Source organism: Euprymna scolopes, chromosome 2 (assembly GCF_053919585.1).
Source record: "Euprymna scolopes isolate OS-2025 chromosome 2, ASM5391958v1, whole genome shotgun sequence".
In the NCBI taxonomy this organism is placed as follows: domain Eukaryota; kingdom Metazoa; phylum Mollusca; class Cephalopoda; order Sepiida; family Sepiolidae; genus Euprymna; species Euprymna scolopes.
The window spans coordinates 119,247,918-119,273,662 of record NC_136483.1 but is presented as its reverse complement, the minus strand read 5'-3'; the positions used below and the strand labels follow the sequence as shown (position 1 = coordinate 119,273,662).

At 30.6% G+C, this 25,745-nt stretch overlaps 2 protein-coding genes across 5 annotated transcripts in view; one reads left to right on the top strand and one right to left on the bottom strand.

Moving 5' to 3' along the window:
• The window catches only part of LOC145295103 (queuosine 5'-phosphate N-glycosylase/hydrolase-like), a 92,872-nt gene extending 92,117 nt beyond the window's left edge, over positions 1-755 (top strand). For all 4 annotated transcript variants that reach the window (XM_080141438.1, XM_080141437.1, XM_080141439.1 and 1 more), the window contains exon 10: positions 426-755. In XM_080141438.1, the coding sequence (XP_079997564.1) occupies positions 426-590 (165 nt within the window). In that variant the 3' untranslated portion in view covers positions 591-755. The remainder of the gene's footprint in view (positions 1-425) is intronic.
• Positions 756-5,799: 5,044 nt separating this feature from the next.
• LOC145295018 (beta-1,3-glucosyltransferase-like) overlaps positions 5,800-25,745 on the bottom strand; it is a 37,845-nt gene continuing 17,899 nt past the window's right edge. Inside the window, exons 9-14 of the mRNA XM_080141430.1 lie at positions 21,702-21,771; positions 15,570-15,683; positions 15,219-15,321; positions 13,978-14,100; positions 7,464-7,611; positions 5,800-6,011 (exon numbers count right to left, since the gene is read on the bottom strand). Coding sequence (XP_079997556.1) covers positions 5,874-6,011; positions 7,464-7,611; positions 13,978-14,100; positions 15,219-15,321; positions 15,570-15,683; positions 21,702-21,771 — 696 coding nt within the window. The 3' untranslated portion in view covers positions 5,800-5,873. The remainder of the gene's footprint in view (positions 6,012-7,463; positions 7,612-13,977; positions 14,101-15,218; positions 15,322-15,569; positions 15,684-21,701; positions 21,772-25,745) is intronic.

Sequence of the window (25,745 nt, the reverse complement as noted above, 5' to 3'; positions counted from 1 at the left end):
ACTCTGAGAAACTAAAATGGTTTATGAAATGGCATTTTAGTGTTTATGATGATGTTTATGTGATGGATGATGAAGACTCCTTTTGAAGGAGGTTTGGGGGAAATGTTAAATTGGGTGTTTTTTCAATATTACAACCACACAATATATACCACAATAAACATCAGATTTTAAAAAGTATATTTTTAACAATCTAAGTGTTTTCCAGATTTCCTCAGAAACTAGCAAGGAAAACAATTCGATGTGACCCAATCAAGAATATTAGTCAGAGTTATCGTAGTAAGCAGGTGAATCTTGGTTTATTTTCACGAAAACTTGAAATCTTGCTTTTCTACACAAAAAGGTCTACATCACATAAAATTTGAATCATATTTACTGTAGTTACTGCAGATTTTTATTCCAAAAACATTTCTATTTTTTTCTTTCAGTTGATCAAGGAAGAAGCTCTGAAACTTTTAGAAAAAGATCCAGAAATGAAAGATGCCATTTTCAATTCGATTCTTGTAGACCATTTCCTTTGGGATTACTGCAAAGATCATGCAGACAACATGAAGGAAACTCCATTCCACAAAGTGCGGTGCATTTATTACTAAAACTTGACTAATAACAAATGCGGTAAAAGCTATTCCCAGATTTGGAGGTGTTTGTACTTAAAAAAAAATCTTTCAGTTAACAACATTCAATGCAAATAAAAAAGATATTTACAAATTTGTATGATCTTTTAAATAAAAGGAGAAAATCTTTATTTTCATTTGTAATACTATATCTGTTCACATTGAAAGTAGGTTAGATTTGATTTTGTTTCAATATCTTTTTGTTTTTTGATATTAATCCACAGAGCTGTAAAACAATGTCCTTATTTGCAAAGAGGAGTGTAACAAATGGTACAGACATAAAAAAAAAATTCTGCCAATTTTTCAAACATGATTTATTTTATGTAGAAAACAATGGTCATGTCAGGGTTTTATCTATTAGTTTTACACACAAAAAGTATCAGTACTATTTATTGATCTTATACCAAATATGGTCAACCTATAGCACATTACACAATTACAAATGACACACTGAACCCTTGAGATAATAAAAAGAAAAAACATACCTACTCACACAAAACAAATTAACTTATTTCTAGAAAAAAGTACATTAATTGAAGTTATGGCTGAAAATTAATTTGGCTAATTTATCTATTAGTAGAAATGACAAATCCTATGGTAATTAATAGAATCAGATCTTTCCTAGAAAAGAGAAAAATCCAAGCTGTCCTAGCTTATATGTCTCTACAACATCGTTTCAGGAGTTGATCTTTGGGCCTTTATTATTCCTGATATTCATAAACGACCTCCCTGAAAACATTGTCAGAGATGAGCATATTAAGCTGATGACTACACACTCTATAATAAACATGAGGAAAAAACAAATGTACACATATCTAAGGAAATGGCAGAAATGCTAGGAAACAACCTTTGGTCAGTAGTAGTGGAATAGGACCATAAGTGAATCGTAACATTTAATGTTACTAAGACTAAGTTTCTTTCCTTTAACAACTACCCACCCCTTCCCCCCCAAAAAAAATCCCTTCTCAATCACTGATTGACATGGCAAATAAGATCCCCATCTGGTATCAATTGAAAAAAATGGTTCTTATGTTTTGACAAGCTTTTGGGCTTGACCTTTACTCCTGATCGTAAATGGAACATATGCATCAAATCCGTTGCCAAGGTCGCTGGAAAAATGGTGGGATCCTTCTATTGATTGATCCAGTAGATATTTCACTGCTGATGCAATTCTCTACCTATATAAGAGCCGGGTACATCCAAGGACGGAGTATTGTTGCCACATCTGGGCAGGAGCTACTAGAAAGGATTTATCCTGCCTTGATAGAGTTCAAAATAGACTTTGTAGCTTCGTAGGGGATGCCCTTTTCTCTTCCCTGCAACCTCTTTCTCACAGAAGAGATGTTGCGAGTTTGTCTCTGCTTTATTGTCATTATTATGGTAAGTGCTCAACTGAGCTCCAATCTATGGTCCCCCCTCGCCAAACTTTCACAAGAAACACTCATCTAGCAGAAAACACTATCAATAATTTTCCCCACTCTTTATCTGTACCTAAACCTAGATTCCATAAGCAAAGCTTCTTTCTTAGAACTTCACGCTTAGTAGGGATGCTCTTTTTTCTTCTTGCAACCTCTTTCTCACAGAAGAGATGTTGCGAGTCTGCTTTATCATTATTTTCATGGCAAGTGCTAATCTAAACTCCAATCTATAATTCCCCCCCCCCTCCCTCGCCAAACTTTCACGAGAAACACTTGTCTAGCTGAAAAACACTATCAGTAATTCCCCACCCCCTTCATCTGTGCCTAGACCTAAACATAGATTTCATGAACAAAACTTCTTTCCTAGAACTGCACACCTATGGAACTGTCTTCTGTTTACCTGCTTTCCAGCCGCCTACAACATGGTCGTTTTCAAGTCCAACGTAAACAAGTTCTTGATGAGCCATCCCCTTAAGTAATCCAATTTACCAAATTTCTACTACTAACGATTACTATGATATTGTTCCATTGACTATTGTACACTCTTTAACCCTTATCCTCGAGTGTTCTCTGCGCCTTGATAAGAGGAGACTATGTGTAAAAAAAAAAAAAAAATCCTACGCAAGAACTCATCCTTAAAACTTGTCAGCTGAACATTCATAGGCAACATGAATTGGAACAAGTACATTGAGAACATTCACAAGACTTTCTTTTTTTTTTTTAAATTACATTTTCACTCCAAACAAGGCATATTGCCACTTTGATGTAGGGGGCTACTATCAGGGACCTAAGTTGCAGGACTGGGGTACTATGTAGGGAGTTGAGCAGCAAGATGTCTGTTTACATTACACTTGAATTTCTGCATGTCAGTATAGTTGGGGAAGCAGGAAACCTGAAGAGAATTCCAAAGTCTAGCAGTTCTGAGGAAGAAGCTATTAGAGTAGGTCTTCCTACATCTAGGGATTTCTACTGTGCAGGGGTTGGATTTTGTTGCTTGTCGAGGGTATTTTCATCGAGGGGGCACAAGGGCTGTAGTTGTCAAAGCATCCACCATTAAAATACTTGTAAAACAGGCAGAGGGATGCAACATTGACAAGATTGTTGCTAAGAAAGTGAACTCTCTTTTCTTTTTCTTTGGAATCCCTTCGCTGTTTCCTGCTCCCATGACTGCACTAACCTGCAGAAGTTTAAATGTAATGTGAACAGGTATCCCTGCTCAACTCCTCCACAGTTTCCTGTTAGACACGATTCTAAATAGTAGCCCCTTATGTTTGAGATAAAAAAAAAAAGAAAAGTACAACTGATTTTGTAAGAAGGGTTAAAAAACAAAGAAAAAAACAAGAACAACAGTAATCCCCCTCCCTCCCTCTAATTATAATCTTGTATGCTCATCTACACGTTACATACGTATGCGAATTTGTAACAGTGCATTGTGTGTGGTTCAGATATACACAAAATCTTTGTAAAAGAGATAATTTATTACATAGAAAAAACAAAAAAATGTGAAAATGTTTGCTTAAAAAATTGAGAGAATTGTTTAAAAGCTGGAAAAAATATATATATGCATTTAATTTTAAATTAGATTTCCTGTAAGTTTTTTTCAAACACGATTTGAAATTCATATTTGAATTATTCGGACTTCTGTTCTCGTTAATGTTATTTTCACAACATTTCGACCGATGTAACCTCAGACTTTCTTCAGGTGTAAATAAAGGTTTCTGTTCGAGTTACACCTGAAGAAAGGTGGAGGTTACATCGATTAAAATACGAAAACAAGACTCAAGATGAGAACAGTAGTCCTAATAATCCAAATAATATAAATTATTAAATCTCATCTCAAAAATTTAGAAACGTGATGGAAAATATTGTTTTTGTTATAAAATGCAGCATGTGGACATTCATAAATAATCTAAAACAAATAGTTCAAATTCATAAGCAATCAGTGCTTGTTAAGGTCGATAAGGACTACTTTTATTTCATAGAAAATAAAAGTAATGCATGTCACACACACACAAAAATAATTTTGGAAATTAAAAAAAAAAATTTTTTTTTCTATATCTGAAGAAAAAGATGATGCTTTTTAAAAAGCAAAACAATGGAATTCTTGCTGCGAGTAAATTATTTAAAAACAAGAAATCAGGGGAAATAAGTTTAAATTCATAAATCAATAATGGCTATGCAATTCATATGAAAAACAAAACTAATGTACACTATAATAAAAAAAACTAAATATTTTTGGTGCAAGACTAGAATTCAATCTAGTTAAGAAAACAAAAATACAGAAAATAATTTTTATGATGTATGTATCCATCACAAAACCAAAAATTATATAAATTGATCAACTAGTTTTTTTTATATAAGAAATATATTTTTTTTAACGTTTTTTTCGTGATTGATAATATATGACCATTACAAGGCTAATTTTGATCTATTATTTCTGGAGAGGTTGTTAAAGAGGAGGTAACCACTTTATTAAATATGGCAGATCAAGACAACATTCTTGCTTATTGAGATAAGTGCATTTGCCAATAGCACCATATTCTATTTCTAGCATGGGAACAAATCAAACACCAATTCATGCAAGACAATGCTTTAATTCTTAGGAAACGACCTCTATGAATGGGGCAAAAATGAATGGTTACATTTAATGCTACAAAAACGCAGCTCCTTTCCAACGACAAACTTAATTTTCTTTTAAACGAACAAAATAAACTATTAGAAGAGTGTCTGATGTTCCTTTCACAAACTTGTAGATTATATGCATAAAATTAAGTCTTTCATTTTTTGTCGTTTATGCATAACCCAAATAACCTATATTTTATCCTCTTTCCCAAACACTAGTTCAGCATAATATTACTAAACCAACAGGTTATTTATTACCGTTTCTTTCAATTACATATTCAAAAAAAAAAAAAAAAACTAGCAAAAAATTTCACTTGCTATCTATGTACTCTTTACATGCAACTTACCAACACTGGTTTCTTTACTTAATAGGCATAAATATTCATAAGTCACTACTTATCCATTTTTTTTTTTTATAATTTACTATGTAATACACTAAGTTTTTTTTTCTATAAATAATGAACATTACTCAATTTCACTTATTCTACTTGAAATACTGAATATATTCAACCTAGCAAACAATGTACCATTGGCACTTTCCTCTCAATAGAAGAAAGGCAGTATTCTGTTTCGGCTCAGTGGAACAGCCTACCAGAGAAAGTCACAATGTCTACCATACCTAGATTTAAAATCACCTTGGACAATCATTCAGACTATGGATGATGGATGGAGGAGTCCTTTTTTAACCTTCTGGGATCATGGAGTGCACTGCATTATTTCATGCAGCATATCCTGGGTAAGAATAGTCTGGCGGCACCTATCCCTCTCCAGGCTCTGAGCACATACAGCATCTGATATTACCAAATGGTCACCCATTTTAGTAATAGCTAGGCTCAACATTACTTAACTTCGGTGATCTAACAGGAACCACTTTGTCAACATGATTATGCTGTATATATATTCAGACTATATATCTTCCACGTTTTTTACATGACTTGTTGCACTTGGTTATGTTTTGTCATGAAATTTGATTTAATTAATAAGCACTTTCTGAAACTGCTTTCTTGGTAGGTAGATGAAGGTATGGCATACCGAAAATTATTCCAATGCGTTAGAGTGTGTGATAGGGAAAAGTAGAAAACTTATAAATTATTTTACATAAAAAATAAATAACAAAATACAATAAAGCAAAAGAAACAAACACAAAAAAGTGTAAATAATTCTTTATTGATTAAATTTATATAAAAGTTTTAAAATACTATTTAGAGTCCAATATATGGTTTTATAACTCGTCATGAAATTGAGCCGCTTTTGCAAACCATTTTTTATAAACATCAACTGGGTCAATCATCCAGTGTTTATGAAATGAAATTTGGTCATGGAGTGAAAGCAGTTCTTTGCTATAATCATTCGGTCTGGCCTAAAAAAAAAAAAAAAAAAAAAAAAAAAAAAAAAAAAAGAAAAATAATAACAATACTTGATTTTACGATGAACATTTGGCAATGAGTTGATATAAAAATACTCCGATAACAGCCACAAATGATTTCTATATAATCAACATCTGTTTTCAATGTAATTTTTGTTTGACTGTTTTATGAAATATTAAACCTTTTCAAGTTATTTAGTTCTGAATCCAGTCATTTTGGTAAAATTGTTAACAACTGTGCTGAGCATGCATGAAAGTGCACAAGTGTATGAGTTGGGCTTACCTGCGGTGAAAACCCGAACGCGAGATCTTTTGATTACAAATCAAGTCCACTAATGAACTACACCCATCTTAACCCAAAATAACGATTTGGTTTCGCCCAACGGGTATGAAAAGAACAAGCCGATAAGTGATTTGTCGTTTTGAAATACACTTCTTCAATAATGTGGCATGTCGATTCGGTGAGATTGTTCAGTTCTGCTTGAGAACGTGTGTGTCGATTCAACAGTATTTGTTCATGGCGTGGCGTGGCATGTCGATTCGGCGGTGGTATTCAGAATTGCGTTGACGAATTTATTAAGGACTGTGCTGTCACATGTGAAAACACACACACACACACATATATATATATACATACATACATACATACATACATACATACATTTTTTTTCTGACGCTCTCTCTTGTGTAAGTGAAAGATTTTAATGAGTGATTGATGATGTAAAATTATGAGTCTATGACTGGATGAAGTTTTATGTCATTGATTTTATTTTATCCAAAGATGGAATGGTCAGTTACAGCTACTCCGAATAAGAGTGCATGTGAAAGTAAAGGTAAAATGGTTTCACTACACACTCTTCAAAGCTCCCAAATTTGGGAGCCTTTACCAAACGTACCTATTTACTTGCCTCCCAACATGGGCAGAGCTAGAAACAGTGTTTGATTTTTAATATGGGAGGAAATCCAGCTTTCCAAAAAAAAGAAAAAAAAAGGGTACTCTAGTTTAAGCTAAAAAATAAACATTGCTTTAGTGTAGAAGGAATTCTCATTAACTGATCTTCACTGAAAGGCAAACAATCTTTGCAGAGGTTATTTTATATCACTTTTATTTTATATCACTTATTTTATATCATTTTTATTTTACATCACTTATTTTATATCATTTTTATTTTACATCACTTATTTTATATCATTTTTATTTTATATCACTTATTTCATATCACTTTTATTTCATATTTTTATTTCATATCACCTTTATTTTATATGATTTTTATTTTATATCACTTTTATATCACCTTTATTTTATATCACTTTTATTTTATATCACTTATTTCATATCATTTTTATTTTATATCATTTTTATTTCATATCATAGCCAGAATAGTTTTCCAAATATCTTGATTTTCTTTTTTTTCGTTAAAATTGATTAAAACATTTCATTCTCACCTGGTGAAATAAAGAACTGTGTGTCATGGGGATGTTAAGATGCTGCAGACACATCCCAAGAATCATGTCGTCTGGGGAGTCGATACGAGGGCAAGTACACTGGCCGGATGCAATAATAGCTTCAACAGCAGCTCGACTAAATACCATGCTAAAAAAGAAAAGGAAAGAGCAGTTTTATAAATGAAGAAATAAAAAATCTACCAATATAATAAGTAACATGTGTTTGACATGCGGGCATGTGTTGGACAGCTTTTAAAAATTGACTTCCAAACCAATCTATCTCTGGTCATGTTTTTATTTATCCCTTTTTCTCTCAAGTCCAAGTTTATATTAATTCTCTTAATTTCTTGGACTTTCCACTGTTACCATAACCTGTTACCATAATTCTTCTACATCTACTAACCAAAGAACTCTCAGCCATTCTTGTAATGTGATCATACCATGAAAATCTACACATCTCCCTATACTGTCCAGATTTTTTGGATTTTGCCATCAGAATTAAATCTATTTTTAAAACTCACATTACACATCCATCCCATCATTCTCATTTCTATCCGTGAAATGTCCTCAACTTTCACTGACCCTTAATTCACAGTAGCCCATTATGTTCCAGTGTCTTACTTGGGGTGAATATACACATACATTGATATAGTTGGTAATATCACAAACTGCTCATACACTATTTTTCAATCTTTTGAAAACACGCTTGCTTTGTGAATGTGTAAACCAGGGTTGGGCAAACTTTTCAGTGCAAGGGCCGCATTAAAAAATTCTAAATTTTACTTGGCCGCATAGTATATTTTCCAATATAATTGATATTTAAAAAAGACAAAATAAAAGGATTTCAGAGAAAAAATATAATTAATTTTCATTTATTAGCATTTTAAAGTACTATAGAAGATTCCCATAAAACACATTTATTTGAAAGATACAGTAACTTTAAAAGAAAACAATTTTATTAATATGTATTTTTAAGTATGAGCTTCACATGAAACACATTTGAAAAACAAATAACCTTGTTTGAAGAAAAGCAATTCTTAAGTAACTCTGTTTAAAGAGATTAAAAAATATCTTATTAATTGATATTTTAGAATAAAATCTTTAAAAGATACACATATAAAGTAACTCAAAGAACAAAAATGAATTTATATATTAAAAAAGAACCGTCACATGAAGCACATTTATTTAAAAATAAAGTAACTCAATTTTAAGAGGAAAAGATATTTCTATTGATATTTTAAAACAGTAACTTCATATGAAATATATTTATTTGAAAAACATAATAGTTCAGCAACTGAGCAACAGAAGGATCAAAATGACTCAGTGAGAATGATGCAACTGACTGCAATCATTTACCAGTTTGTTGAAATTACGTGTCAAGTTGCTTGTACTGATTCTTAACACTGACTGATGATTTAAATCAGTGAGAAGTGATCTGTTCTTTGACTTGTTAATTTTCAATATGGGAAAAGTCTGCTCACATATGTAAGTTGAAGCAAATAACACAAACATCTTCCTTGGAAAATTTTTCATATTTTAAAACTTTTCTGGGTGCAGAGATGCATAAAGTTTGACTAATGGTTTATTTTCAAAGAGCCTTTTTAAAGAGTTGTCGGCTTGCAAATCAATAAGATCTACCTGTAGTTCTTTTGGCAGCTGTTTCAACGTCACATGCAAAAGGTGAGCTGAGCAAATCAAACTGTCCTTCAATTGCCTTGAAATCAGCAAATCTTCTGATAAATTCCTCTTTTAGAGCCATCAAGTGGGAACTGTATTTGTCTGATAATGCTTGTGTAACAACTCGTGTTTTCAACAGAGGAAAATGAATAAAGTTTTGCTCTTTAAGCTGCTTGGCAAAAGGTTTAAGTTTCAGTTGAAACGCTTTCACTTCCACATACAATTGATGAGCAAATACACTTTTGCGTTGTAGTTTTGTACTTAACTCACTCAGCTTTTGCAATATGTCTACAGCAAATGCAAAATCACAAACCCATTCGTCACACTCCATTTCTTTTAAAAAGTCACAAGGAATTTCTTTCATATTAAAAAACATAACAACCTCTGCTTTAACGTCCCATATTCTCTTCAGTACTTCCCCCATACTTAACCATCAGATATTTGTGTGATACAACACATCAGTAAAAGCTGCCTCGATATCTTACAAGAAACATTGGAACTGCCTGTGTTTCAGTCCCCGTGCTCTTAAGTTCACTACACGCACTACTGGATTCATAACATGTTTGAGTTTCATAGATGATTTACAGAGGCTTTCTTGATGTATGATGCAGTAAAAAGACAACACACTGTGCGATGGAAAATCTTTGATTTTTTATTCATCAAGGTCACAAAGCCACAGCGTTTGCCTCTGAGTGAAGGAGCGCCATCAGTTGTAATACTTGCCAGTTTATCCAGGCTTAACCTAGACCTGATTAGACTGCTAATGATACTGTTGTATAAATCGTTTCCAGTGGCTGTGTCTTTGAGAGCCTCCATGGATAGCAATTCTTCTGTAATTTCAAAGTTTTTGTCAATTCAAAAATGGATAAAAATCGAAAATTTCACGAAAATCTGACCATTAGTTGATTTTTGCTAGATTTGTTAAACGGATATGTTTTCAATGCTTACTAGGGGGGAACATTATTTTAAAGCGCCAATTATGTAAACACAATTTTCGTCTCGCAATTTCATTATTTTCGTACGATGAAATTTTTTTTTTTTTAAATTATTACTAGTTTATTTTGCCCTTCTTTTAAAATGATACAGAAGTTATATTGATAATATTAATTTATAATAAAGTTACATCGTGTTACATATAGGGGGGTAATTCTGTGGTAAATTTTAGAGGTGCCTACGGAACTTCTAATTTCATCCCAGTGCTAAAAATAATTTTCTAATTGAACACGTGATCAAGAAATCGTACGAAAATAAGAAAATGAATATCAATAAATGTTTGAATTTATTCACAGATAACCAAAAAACAATGTTTTTACTTGGCCTTCGGGACAAGATCCAAGTGTAGTATCTGTTCTTCAGATGCTGCACTTCAATTTCTTGTTTTCTGTCAGTGGAGGAGAAATCCTTCACGACTGAGACAATTTTAATTTTTGTTCCTTTTCTCCACGTTAAAAAACAACTCTGTCCCGGGGGGAGGGGCATTGTAAATAGGAACAACTATTGTGATTTTATTTTCAGAAACAAGAATTATAAACAGAAAATTATATATATAGGAAACAAACATTTTTGGGGTTTGTATCACTGTACACATAGATTCGAAAAAGTTGTCAAAAAAAAAACAAATATATAACAAATAAATGTTATCAAAGGCAAGGTAAGTTACTAGTCTACCGAACTGGATATGTTTTTAGTGTTTTTATTTAATGTAACACGTTTATTCAGCTCGAAAAACATATTGTATGTATTGGAAAATTAAAAATGGCGCCCGACTCTCTCTTTGACACGGTAAGTTTGGGAAAAGGAGTTAAAAATAAAAAATTAAACAAAATGCTGTTAAAAACTCACGGTGCCAAAGAAAGAATCGGGCGCCATTCTTAATTTTCCAATACATCGGTAAACACTGTATGTTTTTCGAGCTGAATAAACATGTTACATTAAATAAAAACACTAAAAGAATATCCAGTTAGGTAGAAAAGTAACTTATCTTGCCTTTGATAACATTTATTCGTTATATATTTGTTTTTTGACAACTTTTTCGAATCTATGTGTACAGTAATACAACCCCCATTTTTTAAACGAAAAAATAAAATTTGTTTTTAATTTTAACGGGAATAATATTTTTTTTTATTGTTATTAACATGAAAATGGAATTTATAAATTTTCATTAAATCATTGATATTTGTTAAATTAATGGGAAATGAAGCCATTTTGATTGGTATTAACATGAAACGATAGAATTTATAAATTTATTTTAAATTATTTGGTTTTTTATATTTTTTTTCGATAAATTATTTTTTCGCTGAATTTGTTTCTTCTATTAAAATTGACTTATTTCATGCATTCGTAGTTTTTAACAAAAAATCAGTAAACCAGAACGAAATTAGAAGTTCCGTACCATTTTTGTGACAACCAAAAAACATAGCGTGCTTATCCATATTTACCATAATGTTGATACAATTTACGAAAATATAAAAAAAAAAAGTAAAATGAGTACTTCAAAATATAGTTATCGAAAACATAACAAAAAAATTAGAAACCGCATGAAACAAATCGAAGATTCGATTGGTATTCACACATTTTTACAATTTTTTTTAACACCAACAAAATGTTACCTTTTATAAACTTTTTGCATATATTGAATTAATTTTTGGTCATTTATAGAAAAATGGAAAACAAGATTAAAAGTGTGTTTTAATAAATATTTTATAAACCAGTTAATTTATTTTAATCAGTAATAAATGTACACAATTGACTAATATATATATATATATATATATATATATATGTAGGCATCCTGTAAAGTTTTAAATTTTAGATATTATTTCAATCAAGATATTTTGAACAAGTAAATATTTGACAAAACGGGTCAATATTAATTACATTTTTTAAAACCCTCTTATTGATATTCTAAAAAGTTTGACTTACGAAATTACATAATGGGAATTTAAATTTACTAAATTTTTGTAACAAATTAGCATAATTACAGATGTAAACAAAATAATTAGTCAATATTTTAACTTACTAAAATGCTTGGCAATGAATCTATAAGATGTCCTTTCTTTGGAAATTCTAAATATCATATGAAAATTTTAGTGTCTTTTAGGAGTAACGGAGATGGGAGAGAGAGTTCACTAAGACTTGACCGGTCGGTCGGCTGGACCCCAGACTACAAGCGCCAGATTTTATGGTCCCTACAATATTTTTAGCACATCAAAATAATTTATTGCCTGTTTTCGGCCAGGCAAAAGTTTCGGGCACGGCAAATCAAAAAGGATTCAATAAAGCTACGCCTGGCAGTCTAGCTTGGAACCAAGTGTAAACTTACCAATCCCCATAAAACAGTCATTTTTTAATGTGTAATTCGTAAGGTTTCTTTGTTTTCTTTTACTTTATTTGTTTTTCTTTCTTCAGAAATTTAGTTAGATTGTTAACGAAGGTATATTTTCATCTCCAAAGTTTCATTTTTTGCAAGGATCTGCCCGTACCCGTGTCCGGCAGTCCGCACAGCTATGAGAAAACCACAATTCAATATTCAGTACTTGGAGGGCTGCATGAATTTCATTGGCGGGCCGCATGCAGCCCGTGGTTTGCACACCCCTAGTGTAAACCTATCACTACATCCAACGAAACATCTCTTGAGCTGCCGACCAGGTAAACAAACCTGTCAACCACCTTCAATCTTATTCCATGAACCATTAAAGCTTGTGTACAGTTCCTCAGGTGCAAGGATAAACATTGCTTGGACCTGCACAAGACTGATTGCAAGATCAAAATCTGGACACAATGTGTCAAGAAGTCGACTTCGTCTGCATAGAGAAACTCCCTGATCAAAATCTGGAAACGTTTTTGCTTTGGCACTGAAGCACTTCAACTTGAAAATCCTTCCAATTCATACTATCTCATTACCCAGAAAAATGTATGCAAGCATGTCAGTGAAGAAAAAGTGTGAATATCACATTGCTAAGGATTTCATCAAACAGCTGAAAGAAATCTGGGCCTAAATGCAATATTTTATGCACTTAGTAAAGGGTTCAAGAAGGTTATGAACTTATCGAAAGACAGATATTCCAGTTATTTTATTATAGCACATATTTCTTAATTTACTTATTGAGATTATTTCTTCCTTCTGGACAATGCCACATGGCTACTTCCAATAATAAGTAACAAATTGTTGCTGATAATTAAATTCAATTGATCAATTGAATTTAATTATCAGCATGCTAAGCTAGTAGGTCACCCAATGCAAGTTTAGAATATACATTTTTTAAATTTAAATTTAGTGGTTGAAAAAGGTTGCCAAACTTTTAAATTATATTTTGTCAAATGTTGAATTATGTATTTATTGAAGAAATTTATTTTATGAAATTTGAATTTCATCCTTTCATAAGATGTGTGATTTTATTGCAAACTGATTTGTTATAAATTATCTTTTACAACTGTTAATTTCAAAATAGCTCTCAAAACATTAAATACAAATGAATTAAAGAAAACATCTTCTCCCATTGGCTTTTCTATAACACAAATATGTTGTTCAGAAAATACCGGCCGATTTTTCCATTTATTTTAAAACAAACTCGATTTTGGTTCTATTTTTGCAGTAATTTATACAAAATTGTTAATTAAATATAAAAAAAAGAAATGCATATACTTTTATTGTATCAAATCTTACTGTTGAAACCATGTAAAAAATGTTTTGAAGAGAAAAGGATAGAAAAAAGTAAAAGAAATAAACAAAATGAAAGGAAAATGGAGAGAGGGAAAAAAAAGGAAAATTGCTTTTCTTTTTTATAGTAAAGGGTGGAAGTGTTACTAAACAGCGTCCAATATCAAGTCAACGTACCCTCCACCTCCAGTGAGGTAATCATATCCGGTACCAGTTGATACACCATAGCCATAGCGTTCACCCAGGGCGACGGCTTCCTTAGGATTGTAGCAGGCAAGCAACTTACGTAGTCTTGTAATACTGAAAAGAAAACGTAATATTCGCTCATCCAAAAACATTCTATTCTATTACATTAAATGAAATAAGATCTGCAAAAAATAAGAAAAAATAAAACAAAAGATTTTTCACTTTTTTTTCATTCATTTTTAATGCAATTTTTTGTATCCACACCTTTTTTCTCTTGGCATTAGCATTTTAGAAGAAGGTATATAATATGACCTCATGTAAAATAAAGCCTTTCACACATAGACCAATATATATTTGTGTGTGATTCTTGGTAATTGATATTATCTACTACTGCTTTAGTGTAATGCAATGTATTTCCAGTATTAACTTCAACAGTGCTCAATATGAGCTTAGTAATATGAAAATATATTGATAGCAACTAAGCTACACAGACATTTATGCTTAATTTCCATGGAAAGAACAGGTTTTCATCTTCAACTAAATTCTTAACAATAGTAAAGCATGATCATTAATTGCAGATATTGTAATGTCAAAAAACACAAAATATAAATAAAAATAAGATAAAATAATCATGTTTTTATGTAACTCAAAATTAAAACTATCTTTCATTTGGACCAATGTTGTCTATGTTAGGGAGTTTCTTTATGATTTTTTTAAACAATGTTTGGATCCATTTGCTAAGGGAGAGAATTTTCCTCGTTTGTACATAATTATTTTCATTCAGTTTGTTATTATCTTTTGTAATCAAAAGAAATTAATTTAATTGATATGAATTTTAGAGGCAATTCTTCATTAATAAAATCTCATTTAAGTTTGATTGGGATTGGTCGAGTTGGGTTGGGTTGGGTTAGTTGAGATTCCAGGTTAATATTAAACAGATCTTAGCATGCTTGTGTTAATCGGACTATTATTCTCATCTTGGGTGTTATTAGCACAATGTTTCGGTCGCTACAACCTGCAACCTTCCTTGGGTGTTGAAAACATGCTTCTTTTTCTGTACTAAGGAAAAGAGATCTTAGCATGTAAAAAAAAAATTTATTCGAAGAAGAAAAAGATAAAATTTATTTTTTCTTTTAAAAAAAAAATAAACAAAATGAAAGGAAAAGAGAGCAAAAAAAAAAAAAAAAAAAGAAAATCGTTTTCTTTTTTATGGTGAAGGATGGGAGTGTTACCTGATTATTGTATCATCATCTGCAATAAGGAACCAACTTTTGCTTGAAATATTCGGTTCACGAAGGAGTCGTGCTAAAATGCTAAACGTCTTTTTGCAGTGACCTAAACAGGAAAAAAGTAGATAATATCACTATTTGATAATATTTATTAGCAGTTGCGAGTTTATTCTCTGGGCCAAATATTAAAAAAAAAAAAAAAAAGAGAAAGAGAAAGCACTTAAATTTTTTCTTCACTAAGGCATAAAATTTAGACAAAACAAATGACCCAAAACACTCAACTAATGAAGAATAAAAGTAAAAAATAGAAAGATAAAGAATAAATTTGAAATAAAAAAGTTCAAATTTGGATACCTCTTTCTGTGTTGGGCACACCCAAATCAATGGTCGGAATGGTTGGATCTTCCGCATCACTATAATACTCGATATGTTTGGCTTCTCGAGCCCATGTTGTTTTTACAACTGGGACTAAAATTTAAAACAAAATACGAGTTTCAGAAACATTAAAATAAAAATCATTCTTTTTTACTCATGTTTACTCAACAGTGGTGACCTTCATGTAAAAAACAACAACAAAAAAACAAGGCATATTGAGAGTGGGGAGTTGTGTAGCAAGATGTTTTCTAACCTAGGTACCGGCAAAAGCCTTAAAATTGAGTGGAATTTGTAAAAATGGCCAAATTTTGGTTATGTTTACTAGCATGTATCGTATTTGTTTGAATTCTCGTTTGGAAAAAAATATATTACTCTTTTGTGTGATGTTCATTTGTATTTGTTGAATAAAAATTCAATTTTACTGATTTATTTTTATGACAGTAATAAAAGTGATAAAATTGTGACACAGAATGCTAGCTTGTAATTTTTATGCTGTCAAGAAAATCATACACCTTGTTTAAAAGTTTTGCGCATTTCCACCATTCAACCAATAAAAAAAAAACTAAAAATAGCATCAAATTAAGCAAAAAATGATCTTTATTTTCATATCAAAATTGTCACAAATATACAAAAAGAAATGTGTATAATTCATTTTCAAAATTTATTTTTCATTTAATTTGCTACTGATGAATTAACTATTCATAATAACCATGGCAAATGTGATATCAAATTAAAGTTCATTCAAGTTTGTATCAAATGGTGCTAAATATTTATATCTAGTTTTATTTGCATAAATGTAATGAGCAAAAAATACCCTTATCCATAGCGTTTTGAACAAAACTGTGTGAAACATGAACACGGAGAAGATTAGAGAGTCAATGGATGAAAGTTGTTCGGCCTTGGTCTTCTACTAAATAGGTAACTATAATGTTTCAATTTCAATACACGTGATAAGAAACCATTTTTGTACATTAATTTGTACATTAAGTCATGTTTGAATATTTTAAATATTCAGAAATATTGTGCAACATGTGGTTAGCATGAATAGTAAACAAATGAGCGATGTTCTGGATTTTTTGTTTTGTTTTTTTGTTATAAAGTGAAAAAAAATTCCTAACCACTTATTTATCATAAGATTTCAAAACGCTAAAAATGAAATTAAATAATTCCTGATAATGTTTAAAATCAACAGCCAAGAAAAAAAACGAAAAAACTGTCAATGGGCTGGCTTGAAAGTTTTGCGTTAGAACGAAAACAGAATGCAAACGAAATAAGTTTTATGTAAATACAAATAAAAAACATTAACATTGTGAGTAGAGGGTGCTATTTTTTGTGCTTTAATTATTCTGAACTTTCATTTTACAATTTAATAAACAATACTAAAATAAAATACTTTAAAACAATAAAAAATCATAGTACTTGTGCAGATAACCCTAATATTACATTCTTAACATGTACTTTCACCTAGCAATATAATAAACAATTCAAAAGATAAATGTTAGTACAATAATAAAAAAAAAAAAAGCAGTAGTACCTATGCAGCAAAGGCTAGTATTTGAAAACCTATTCTTAACATGTGAAGGAGAGTTTTTTGGGTTTTTTTTTTTTAACTAGTCTGTACTTTCACCTAACAATATAATAAACAATTCCAAAATAAAATAAATGTTAAAATAATCTATATCTATAAAAAGGAAACTGTGTGTGTGTGTGTGTGTGTGTGTGTGCACATTTCCGTACCTAACTACTGTTAATTTTCCAAAGCCGGGTTGAACTGCTAGTAAAAATAATAGTATTTATGCAGCGAACACCCATATTTAGAAACCTATTCTTAACATGTAGAGGAGAGAGTTTTTTTAAACTAGTCTGTACTTTCACCGAACAATATAATAAACAATACAAAAAATAAATGTTAAAACAATAGTATTTATGCAGCGAATGCTAGTATTAAAAATCCATCCTTAACATGTGGAGGAGAGAGTTTTTTTTTCTCTCTCTCTTTTTTTTTTTTTTTTTAACTAGTCGGTACTTTCACCTAACAATTTAATAAACAATATAAAGGTAAACTAATTGTTAACTTCTACTCATTTTAAACAGCTTATTATAATATTATAATTTGAAAAATATTTATGTTTTTTATACTGTTATTAAATTTTTTTAATTTAGATTTGAAATATTAATTGGGGGTATTTTTATTTCAGAAGATTGTAATTTCAAGAAATTAAAGGATATTTTTAATTTTACTGGAAGATGCAGAAGACCATCACTAAAGTTGACATAAAAATAAATTTCTTCTACAACTTTTCTATCTAAATAAAAAAAAAAAAAAGGGATGATGTCGTCAAATTTGCATTCAATTTTATCACCATCCATTAGTCGAGAATAAGGCACTTAATTAAGAAAGTTCATACTGATGTCTATTTAAACTTAAATAATTGACAGATTCCAAACATTTTTATTTGAAAACTTAAAATTTGTTGTAGAGCATTTTTCATGTGCTGGTATTACAAGAGATGAACTGATTAGTCCAAGTTTATCAAGGCGATCAGAAGTAATTGCACTTACAAATGGCGTCATTCTGGACTTAGTTTCCTTACAGAAGAAAAAAGTACTTCATCATCCTGGATATGTCAGGCTGCAGAGTATCTATCTGGATGTTCCATTGATAAGCATTCATTTGGGAAACAAGTAAAGAAAATTCAGACAACATCTAGAAATCTCTGTAAATTTCGGCGTCATGATCAAAATTATGAAGATATTCTGAAAGCAGATTACTAGTGTCAACCAATCAGTGAGGATGTCACCAAAATCATTGTAAAATCTAGTCCAGTTACACCCAATGCAGCTATGGCAGCTTGTAAAAAGAGAAACTATTCAACAAAATCCGGCTAATGATGATGAGAGCCACCTAGAAAATTCATCATTGTTCTAAGTCCAAAACCATTCAGATAAAAAAAATTAAGGGGAGAAATGAAAGATATGCAGAAAAAAACTGAAAGTCTAAACCACGAGAAACAGACGGACAGAAAAGATACAGTCGTTTCATGACCTTTTGAAGCAAAAAAGATGAAGAGCTGAGAAAGAATAAAGATTTGTCATCATTACAACAAGGAAAATAAAATTAAACTTGAAAGTACCTTATCTACCCTGCAGCAGAGAAGCTTTAAAAAATTAGACACTCAGCATATCACAAGCGTTTGAAAAGATGGGAAAAAAGACTGAAAGATAGAAAGAGCAGCCAATCAAATAAACAAATTTTGAAGTTGAAGCTGCAACTGAAAAAAACCCAAACCCTCCTTTCCAATTCAAGAAAACTTCACAAGAAAAGCAACGAAAAAAAAAAAAGAATGAGTTGAAAATCGAACAGATTACAGTTCATTTTCTTAATCAGGGCTGGGAGAAGAATGTTGCTATGAACAAACATAATAGCAACCGGTATACCAAAGATGCCATCAAGTGCATTATTGAACTTATAAGGCAAGCAGAAGTATCTGGCAAGAATTGTGGAAAGGTAATTGACATTGGCAGCAAGATATATATTTTCATACAGCTATAAATAGAAAAAACCATCAGAGAGATCATCTCTTAGGTATGCTAAGAAAGGGCATGTCTTGGCCAAACAACAAATACCTGAAGCATTACTACAGTCAAGCAACATAGACTTGCATCCTTATGGCACAACTAGGAATCACCAAAAGATTGTAGGACACCAACTTTCAACAGATAATAATCAGTTGCTTTCATATGTAACTGATCTTTCAATTTTCAAGGAAGATTCAGATACTTTAATTGATGTGGCCTTTAATCTGCTCCAAGAGTTGGTTGATCTGTACACAAATAATTTCGGTCAATGTTACAGAATCTGACTGGCTTTATGAGTGACAGAGCAAGTGCCATGAAGTCATTTGATAAAGCCTTTAACTTACAGAGGATGGATACACTTAATACTGATGAAAATATGGAGATTTGCATTGTAATGCTTGCTTTCTTCTTGGCCTCAGTTCTGAATCTGATAAAGTATTGAGAAAATGGGAACAACATCTGAATAAGAAAATAGAGATGGTCTGGACAAATTCAAAAAGTTTTCTAGAAGTTCATAAAATGCAGCAACTCGCTTCATCAGAACTGCTTGTGAAGTAATGAGACCAAGGTGGAATGAAAAATGGATGTAGAACTTCCTGGGAAGCCTACTGTCACCTTCAGTCACAAAATTCTACAATTAAAAGTTTTAGAAAGAATAGATTGAACAACTTCTTCCAGGCTGCTGCTTCACTCCACTATCACTGAAATGATATTGTGACATTTTTTGCAAGACTTCATGGCATTCATGAAATTTTGCAAGATTTCATGACATTATTGAAATATTGAAACAAAAAAGTGTACTTAATGATACTAGGAGTGAATCAATTAACTGTGCCATGGTTGCACTTGGACTGTTATACCATAAAGTTACTGGATCCTACTCAGCAGACAGCCAAAGTACTTGTTATATATTATTTTAATTGGAATTCATCATAGAGATGAGTATTATTTATTAATTTTATTTATTGCAGACTATTATCCTCATCTTTCCTTAGTTGTAACCACAATTACTGCCATCCATAGTTGTCATCTCACCACGTTTTAGCCAAGTAAGCCTCTGGCAGATTTTGGGTAGGATTTGAACCGCTATCTTCAGACAATTCTCACCTGGAACCGTAGAGATTCAACGTTTATCAACTGTGCCACGGAACCCCGAAGGGCAATCAAGGTTGAACTCTTTTTTGGTCTTATAAATTCCCGTTGCTTGGATTGTGTGGATCCAAATCCAAAGAAATTAGAATATACCACCAAGTATTACAGAAGATGGTACTTCAGAAAAGAAAGCAACAACTGGAGGAAACAAAACGAGAAAAAGAAAAATGCAAGGAAACTAGCCAAGAGAAAAAAAATCATCATTGAGAGGGTGAAGAGAGATAGCAGGCCATGTTTCAGCGAAGAGAATATCACACAAATGCTGCATGTGCTAGGAAGCAGGAATTAAACTAAAAGATGAAATTAGGTTTCAGAAAATAGTTCTTGGCAATAAATCTGAACATTTAAAACTTGACTGACCTTTAGAATCGCTGGGAAACCACTTGAAAGCATTTTTGAATGGCACAGACCTAATAAATGACCATGAAACACTGCCAAACAATGAATCAGAAAGCAGTGAAACAGATGAACAAAGCACTTTAGTTGATCAGGCACAATTTAGAAATTACAGCTTCAGTAAACAAAAACAGTTTTTGGTAGTATATTATGATGATGACTTATTTAGGCCAAGCGATTTGTGCCACAAGCAGGGAAGAAGCACAGGAGAAATTTCTTGATAAATGCCTTTAGATGGGCTAGGTCAGAAGTAGAAAATGTTTCTTCTCTGTATGTGTTTGACTGGGGCTTTGTGGTAACCATCTCAAATGGACGAATCTGGTCAGTTCCCAATGAAGAATTTAATACCAATTATATAAAGAACACTATTGTTGATAACATGCAGCTTTCTCTTCTATTAAAGTTAAATTGTTGTTGAACATGCTTGTTTACATATATACATCACCATGATAAACAAAGTGAAAAACACTACATAAAATTATTGCATTTTCTTGAGGATATTATTTATTTTTACAAGGTGTAAAACACTGACATTTGGATATATTCTATATCTATTGATTAAACATGCAAAATTCCACATTTGTATTTTTAATAGTTTTTGTGATATGTGATTTTGAAATTAGTATATGTTTATCGTTTTCAAATCCAATATTAACAGGTTGTGAATTGTTGTGATAATTATATTTTGTTCATTTCATTTATTTTCAATCCTTTCATAATACTCTTTATCATTTAATTGGTAATATATTCATCGCAGTAATCCTTTTCCTCAGGAAGCTTTTGGCCTTGATAAATGTTAACTGAGGGGTACAGTTAGTTTGAAAAAAATATAAATTAAATTTATGGTGGGAGAGTTTCTATTTATTAAATTGGTGATGCATAGATATTTTTCATGGATTTTGATTAATTTTATCAAATAAAAAAAATAAAATCGTGATACATTCGTGAAATGGTTACAGTTCTAATTCCAGAATTTATACTTACTTCGGTCTGCATGGAATTTTCTAAAAGTCTTTACAGCCACAAATAAATCATCAGGTGATATTGCATGGCCCTGAAATTAAAAAATTCTTATATATATATATATATATATATATAAGTCGATTTCCTACTCCATTAATTTAAACAAAATAGGATAATAACTAGTGGAATCGGAATCGTTAATCGTAAGAATCGTGTATTTTGGGAGGAATCGGAATCGCATCGTTAAAAAATACCTTAATTTTCCAATTCCTTCATTACGATTCTTTTAGTCTGATGTTGAAAAAAAAGAAAAAAATTTCCTGATATTTCTAACCGCAAGAGAGAAATGTAGCATGTTATAAAAAGAAACCAAAGAAATTCATTACTAACAGGGCAATGCTTAGTGCCCCTCCCTTACAAGATTCATTCATTCAGATCTATTGTAATCAAAACTACAAAAGAGTTAACTTGAAAAGAAGTATGCAGGGCTCTACATTGCGAGTAAAAATAAAAAAATGCTTATCTTTTTGGCGATTGTTTTTTTTTACTGACAAATCTTCTAATAGTGAATGAAAATGCTTTTTCAACTTATATTTTCTTAAAATAAAACGAGCAAAGTCAAATTATTTAAACAGTAAAAGGTTTAATAGAACAATATACTTTTTTTTTCTTTTTTTAAAAGAAGGCTTTTGAAAGAAATATCTCTAAAATGAAATTGATCACGTTGTATTATTTCGCAAAGTTTTGATAGTAGTCGGCTTCTTTTGAAATTTCAAAAAAATCGACCCCATACCTATCTCTTCCAAACCTAAAGTTATTAAATAACCCCTTCATTAATTTAAGGGTAATTAATTCAATTCAGTCAAGTTTTTTTTTTTAATTTCATTGAAATAAAATCCATTTTTTTTTTTTCTCCAGAAAGATAAAACCCTGAATTTGATTATATTAAAAGCAGAATAATATAATCTTTTTTCTAGAATTTTAAATTGAAAATTAAAAGTGTTTTGCGCAGTTTTTTGCCGAACGAAAAAGAAATTAATATATATATTTTTAAAAGGTTTTGTAATCAATTAATTTTTATGTCTAAATAATATTTACGATTAATTAAATAATTTCATTTTAAAAAGTATTTATAAATAGAATTTTACTTCAGACTTATAGTTTAGCAATATTGAACCGCATCAGTCATGTGTGAATTGAACACAGTCAACAAAAAAAAAAAAAAAAATTCTAAAGAAAATGCATATTTGCATTTCATTATGTAAACTTTTATACATTGGTTTCAAAAATTAAATTCTATAAGTTTTTTTTGTTAACTACCGGTTGGTGCAATTTACCGCCCCATCCCTTTATATTTTTTTTTTTTTGTCTTTTTTAGCGGATTATTTTCAATTAATTATCCAAATAAGTGACTAGCTTTAAAATAAAATTTAATAGTAAATTATTTGTTTACAGATAAACTGAATTTTCTAATATGGCCCAAATTCAAAAAAAAAGTCTTGCATGGAAACTTTTTGAAGTTAAAGATGATGAGTTGAAAGCCATTTGCAAAGTCTGTCAAATTACAATATCGCGAGGAATAAAACCATCTAACATGACCACAACCAACATGTTAAAACATTTAATTATGAAGCATCCAAATAAATTGGAGGAGCAAAATAAAAAAGAAAAGGAACAAAAAATTACCAACTAGTCACTCAGAGCAGTTTTATTAGTGAGGGTCGAAATCGCAGTGTCTTTTTTTTTTTTTTTTGCCTACATCACCATCTAGGTGTCACCAATTTTTTTTAACCCTCCTTAACTTCAAAGTGTAAATACAATATATACAATTAAAAAAATAATTTTTAAAAATGCTGATTCTATTCATGAAAAATTCTTTTAACTAGAAATTAAAACTTAGGTAAAGATAGCTGACTGACAGCAACAGGAGCACTGGTTAACTACTGAACCACGTGGAAAGGTGTGGGGGGGAGGAAAAATAGGAAATTAAATGATGATAATAAATTATGATAACCGTCTTTGAAAGGCACTAAACTCCTAAAATTTACTTCTTTAAAATTTTAGGCGACACTCCCCGGCGATTTTAAAGCACTCTTTCTCTCTCTCAATAAAAAAAAAAGATTTCATTTTTAAGTTTGGGAAAGATATATTTATTATAACCGAATTTCTGTATCTACTTTATTGGACGTTAATTTGTGAGATAAGTAATTTTTCAATGTTTAATATGTTTTTAAAGTTTCAATTATCAATTAAATTTTTTTAATTGCGTTTATTTTTCAAATTATTTTAACAAAAACAGGGTTTTAAATGTATTTTTCAAGGTAACAAGCTTCAAAAGAAGTCTAATAAAAAAAAATCACTTAATTTCGACAACCCTGAGAATTTAATTATTAAAAAATATTGAAATGTGACATTTTTTTATTTAACATTTCTATTAGTTCAATTAATTTTCTTTCAATAATTCATTTCACTCAACAAACTTCACCATTTTTTTTTTTTTTTTAATCTTTTTCTGTAATTTTGGTAATTATGTTTGCTCAATTTTATCTAGTATTTCATTTGTTTTTTATAGTGGTATCATTTTTATATTTGTTCCTTTGATTTCAAAATTAGTTTGGCTAAACTTATTCTTCACGTTAGAAACAACATGTAAAAGCAATGAAAAAGTAAGAAAAAATAATAGGTGTTAACTACTCCTTGTGAATTATGGAGGTCTGAAGAACTGCCGTCACAAATACAACTATCCAAACAACCAACCAAAAACAAAACAAAAAATCGTTTTTGAAATTCCTTTAATTGTAACTTTTCGCTATACCTACCTTTTGGTATAAAACACAAAAACTTTTGATTAATGGTATTTCTCATATATGGTCATTAACTTTGGAAAGGTTATTTTGTATCTACGGCGCCATGTCACGTGGTATATTGTTTTTTTTTTTTTTCATTACGCACATTCATTTATAAATTATTAAATCAAATATTTATCTTTTTTATATTTAATTAGTATATATTTTCTTTCTCTTCCGCTATATTTTTTTTATTTAATTCATTAAATCTGTTAATTATGAGGACCAAAATAATGAATTGTGTGTATTTATTCTCTAATTTTCTTGTTTTTGTTCTGTTATGTAAATTCTATTTTATTTGTTTTTGCTCTGAAGGATAAATTCTATTTTCTTTGAGTTTTTTTTTCTGTATTCCAATTAAGTAAAATAAATTTTCTCTAAAATAAATTTTGCTAATTTTTCCGTTTAGTTTACTATATAATAATTTCATTTAAACAAAAACACGACGGTGTAGACATAAAATATCTCTTCCAAAGTTAGGGAACATATTTGGAAACTACCGACCATAAGTATAGAACTACCTGGTATATTTCAAAACAATAATTCTCTAGGAATCGGAATCGTACTTGGTATCGGAATCGTTAATCAATATTTTCCTGGAATCGGAATCGTATAAAAATTAGGAATCGTCCCAACACTAATAATAACCAAAACTTTTGTATGCTAATCTGTTCCATCATCCAATCTAAGCCTTCTTGCAGGTTTCCAAACATTATGCATTCATTTTGTCTTCAATATTCGTTATATTTTCTCTGAATTACTAGATTCTCCTAAATAAACCATTCAAAAATAAGGTGGCATCCATTTTTACTCGCTACAATTTATCTACTCTCACTGCCACCAGTTATACCAGATCCTTTCGTAATAGAAGAAAATTTTCGTTAAATCATCTAAATTATTTCATTTTGTCCTTAAACTTATCTACATATACAATAACTTTTAAATTTGAATAACAATCACTCTCCCTTTATTAGATTAAAAGAATATCATTCAGTTATTCTAAATGTTTTTTTCTTTCTGGATTATGCTTTAATGAACAGATGGTCACATGCATTCATACATGCAGATATGTGCGTTTACATAAAAATACACTTTTGACATTGACAAAAAGAAAATGAATTTTTAGAATGGTGAAACGAAAAGAAAAAAAAACAGACTCTTACTGTGCTGTTCTGTTCTTTCTATTTCATTTCTGTTCACAAAACTTAAATTATTTGCA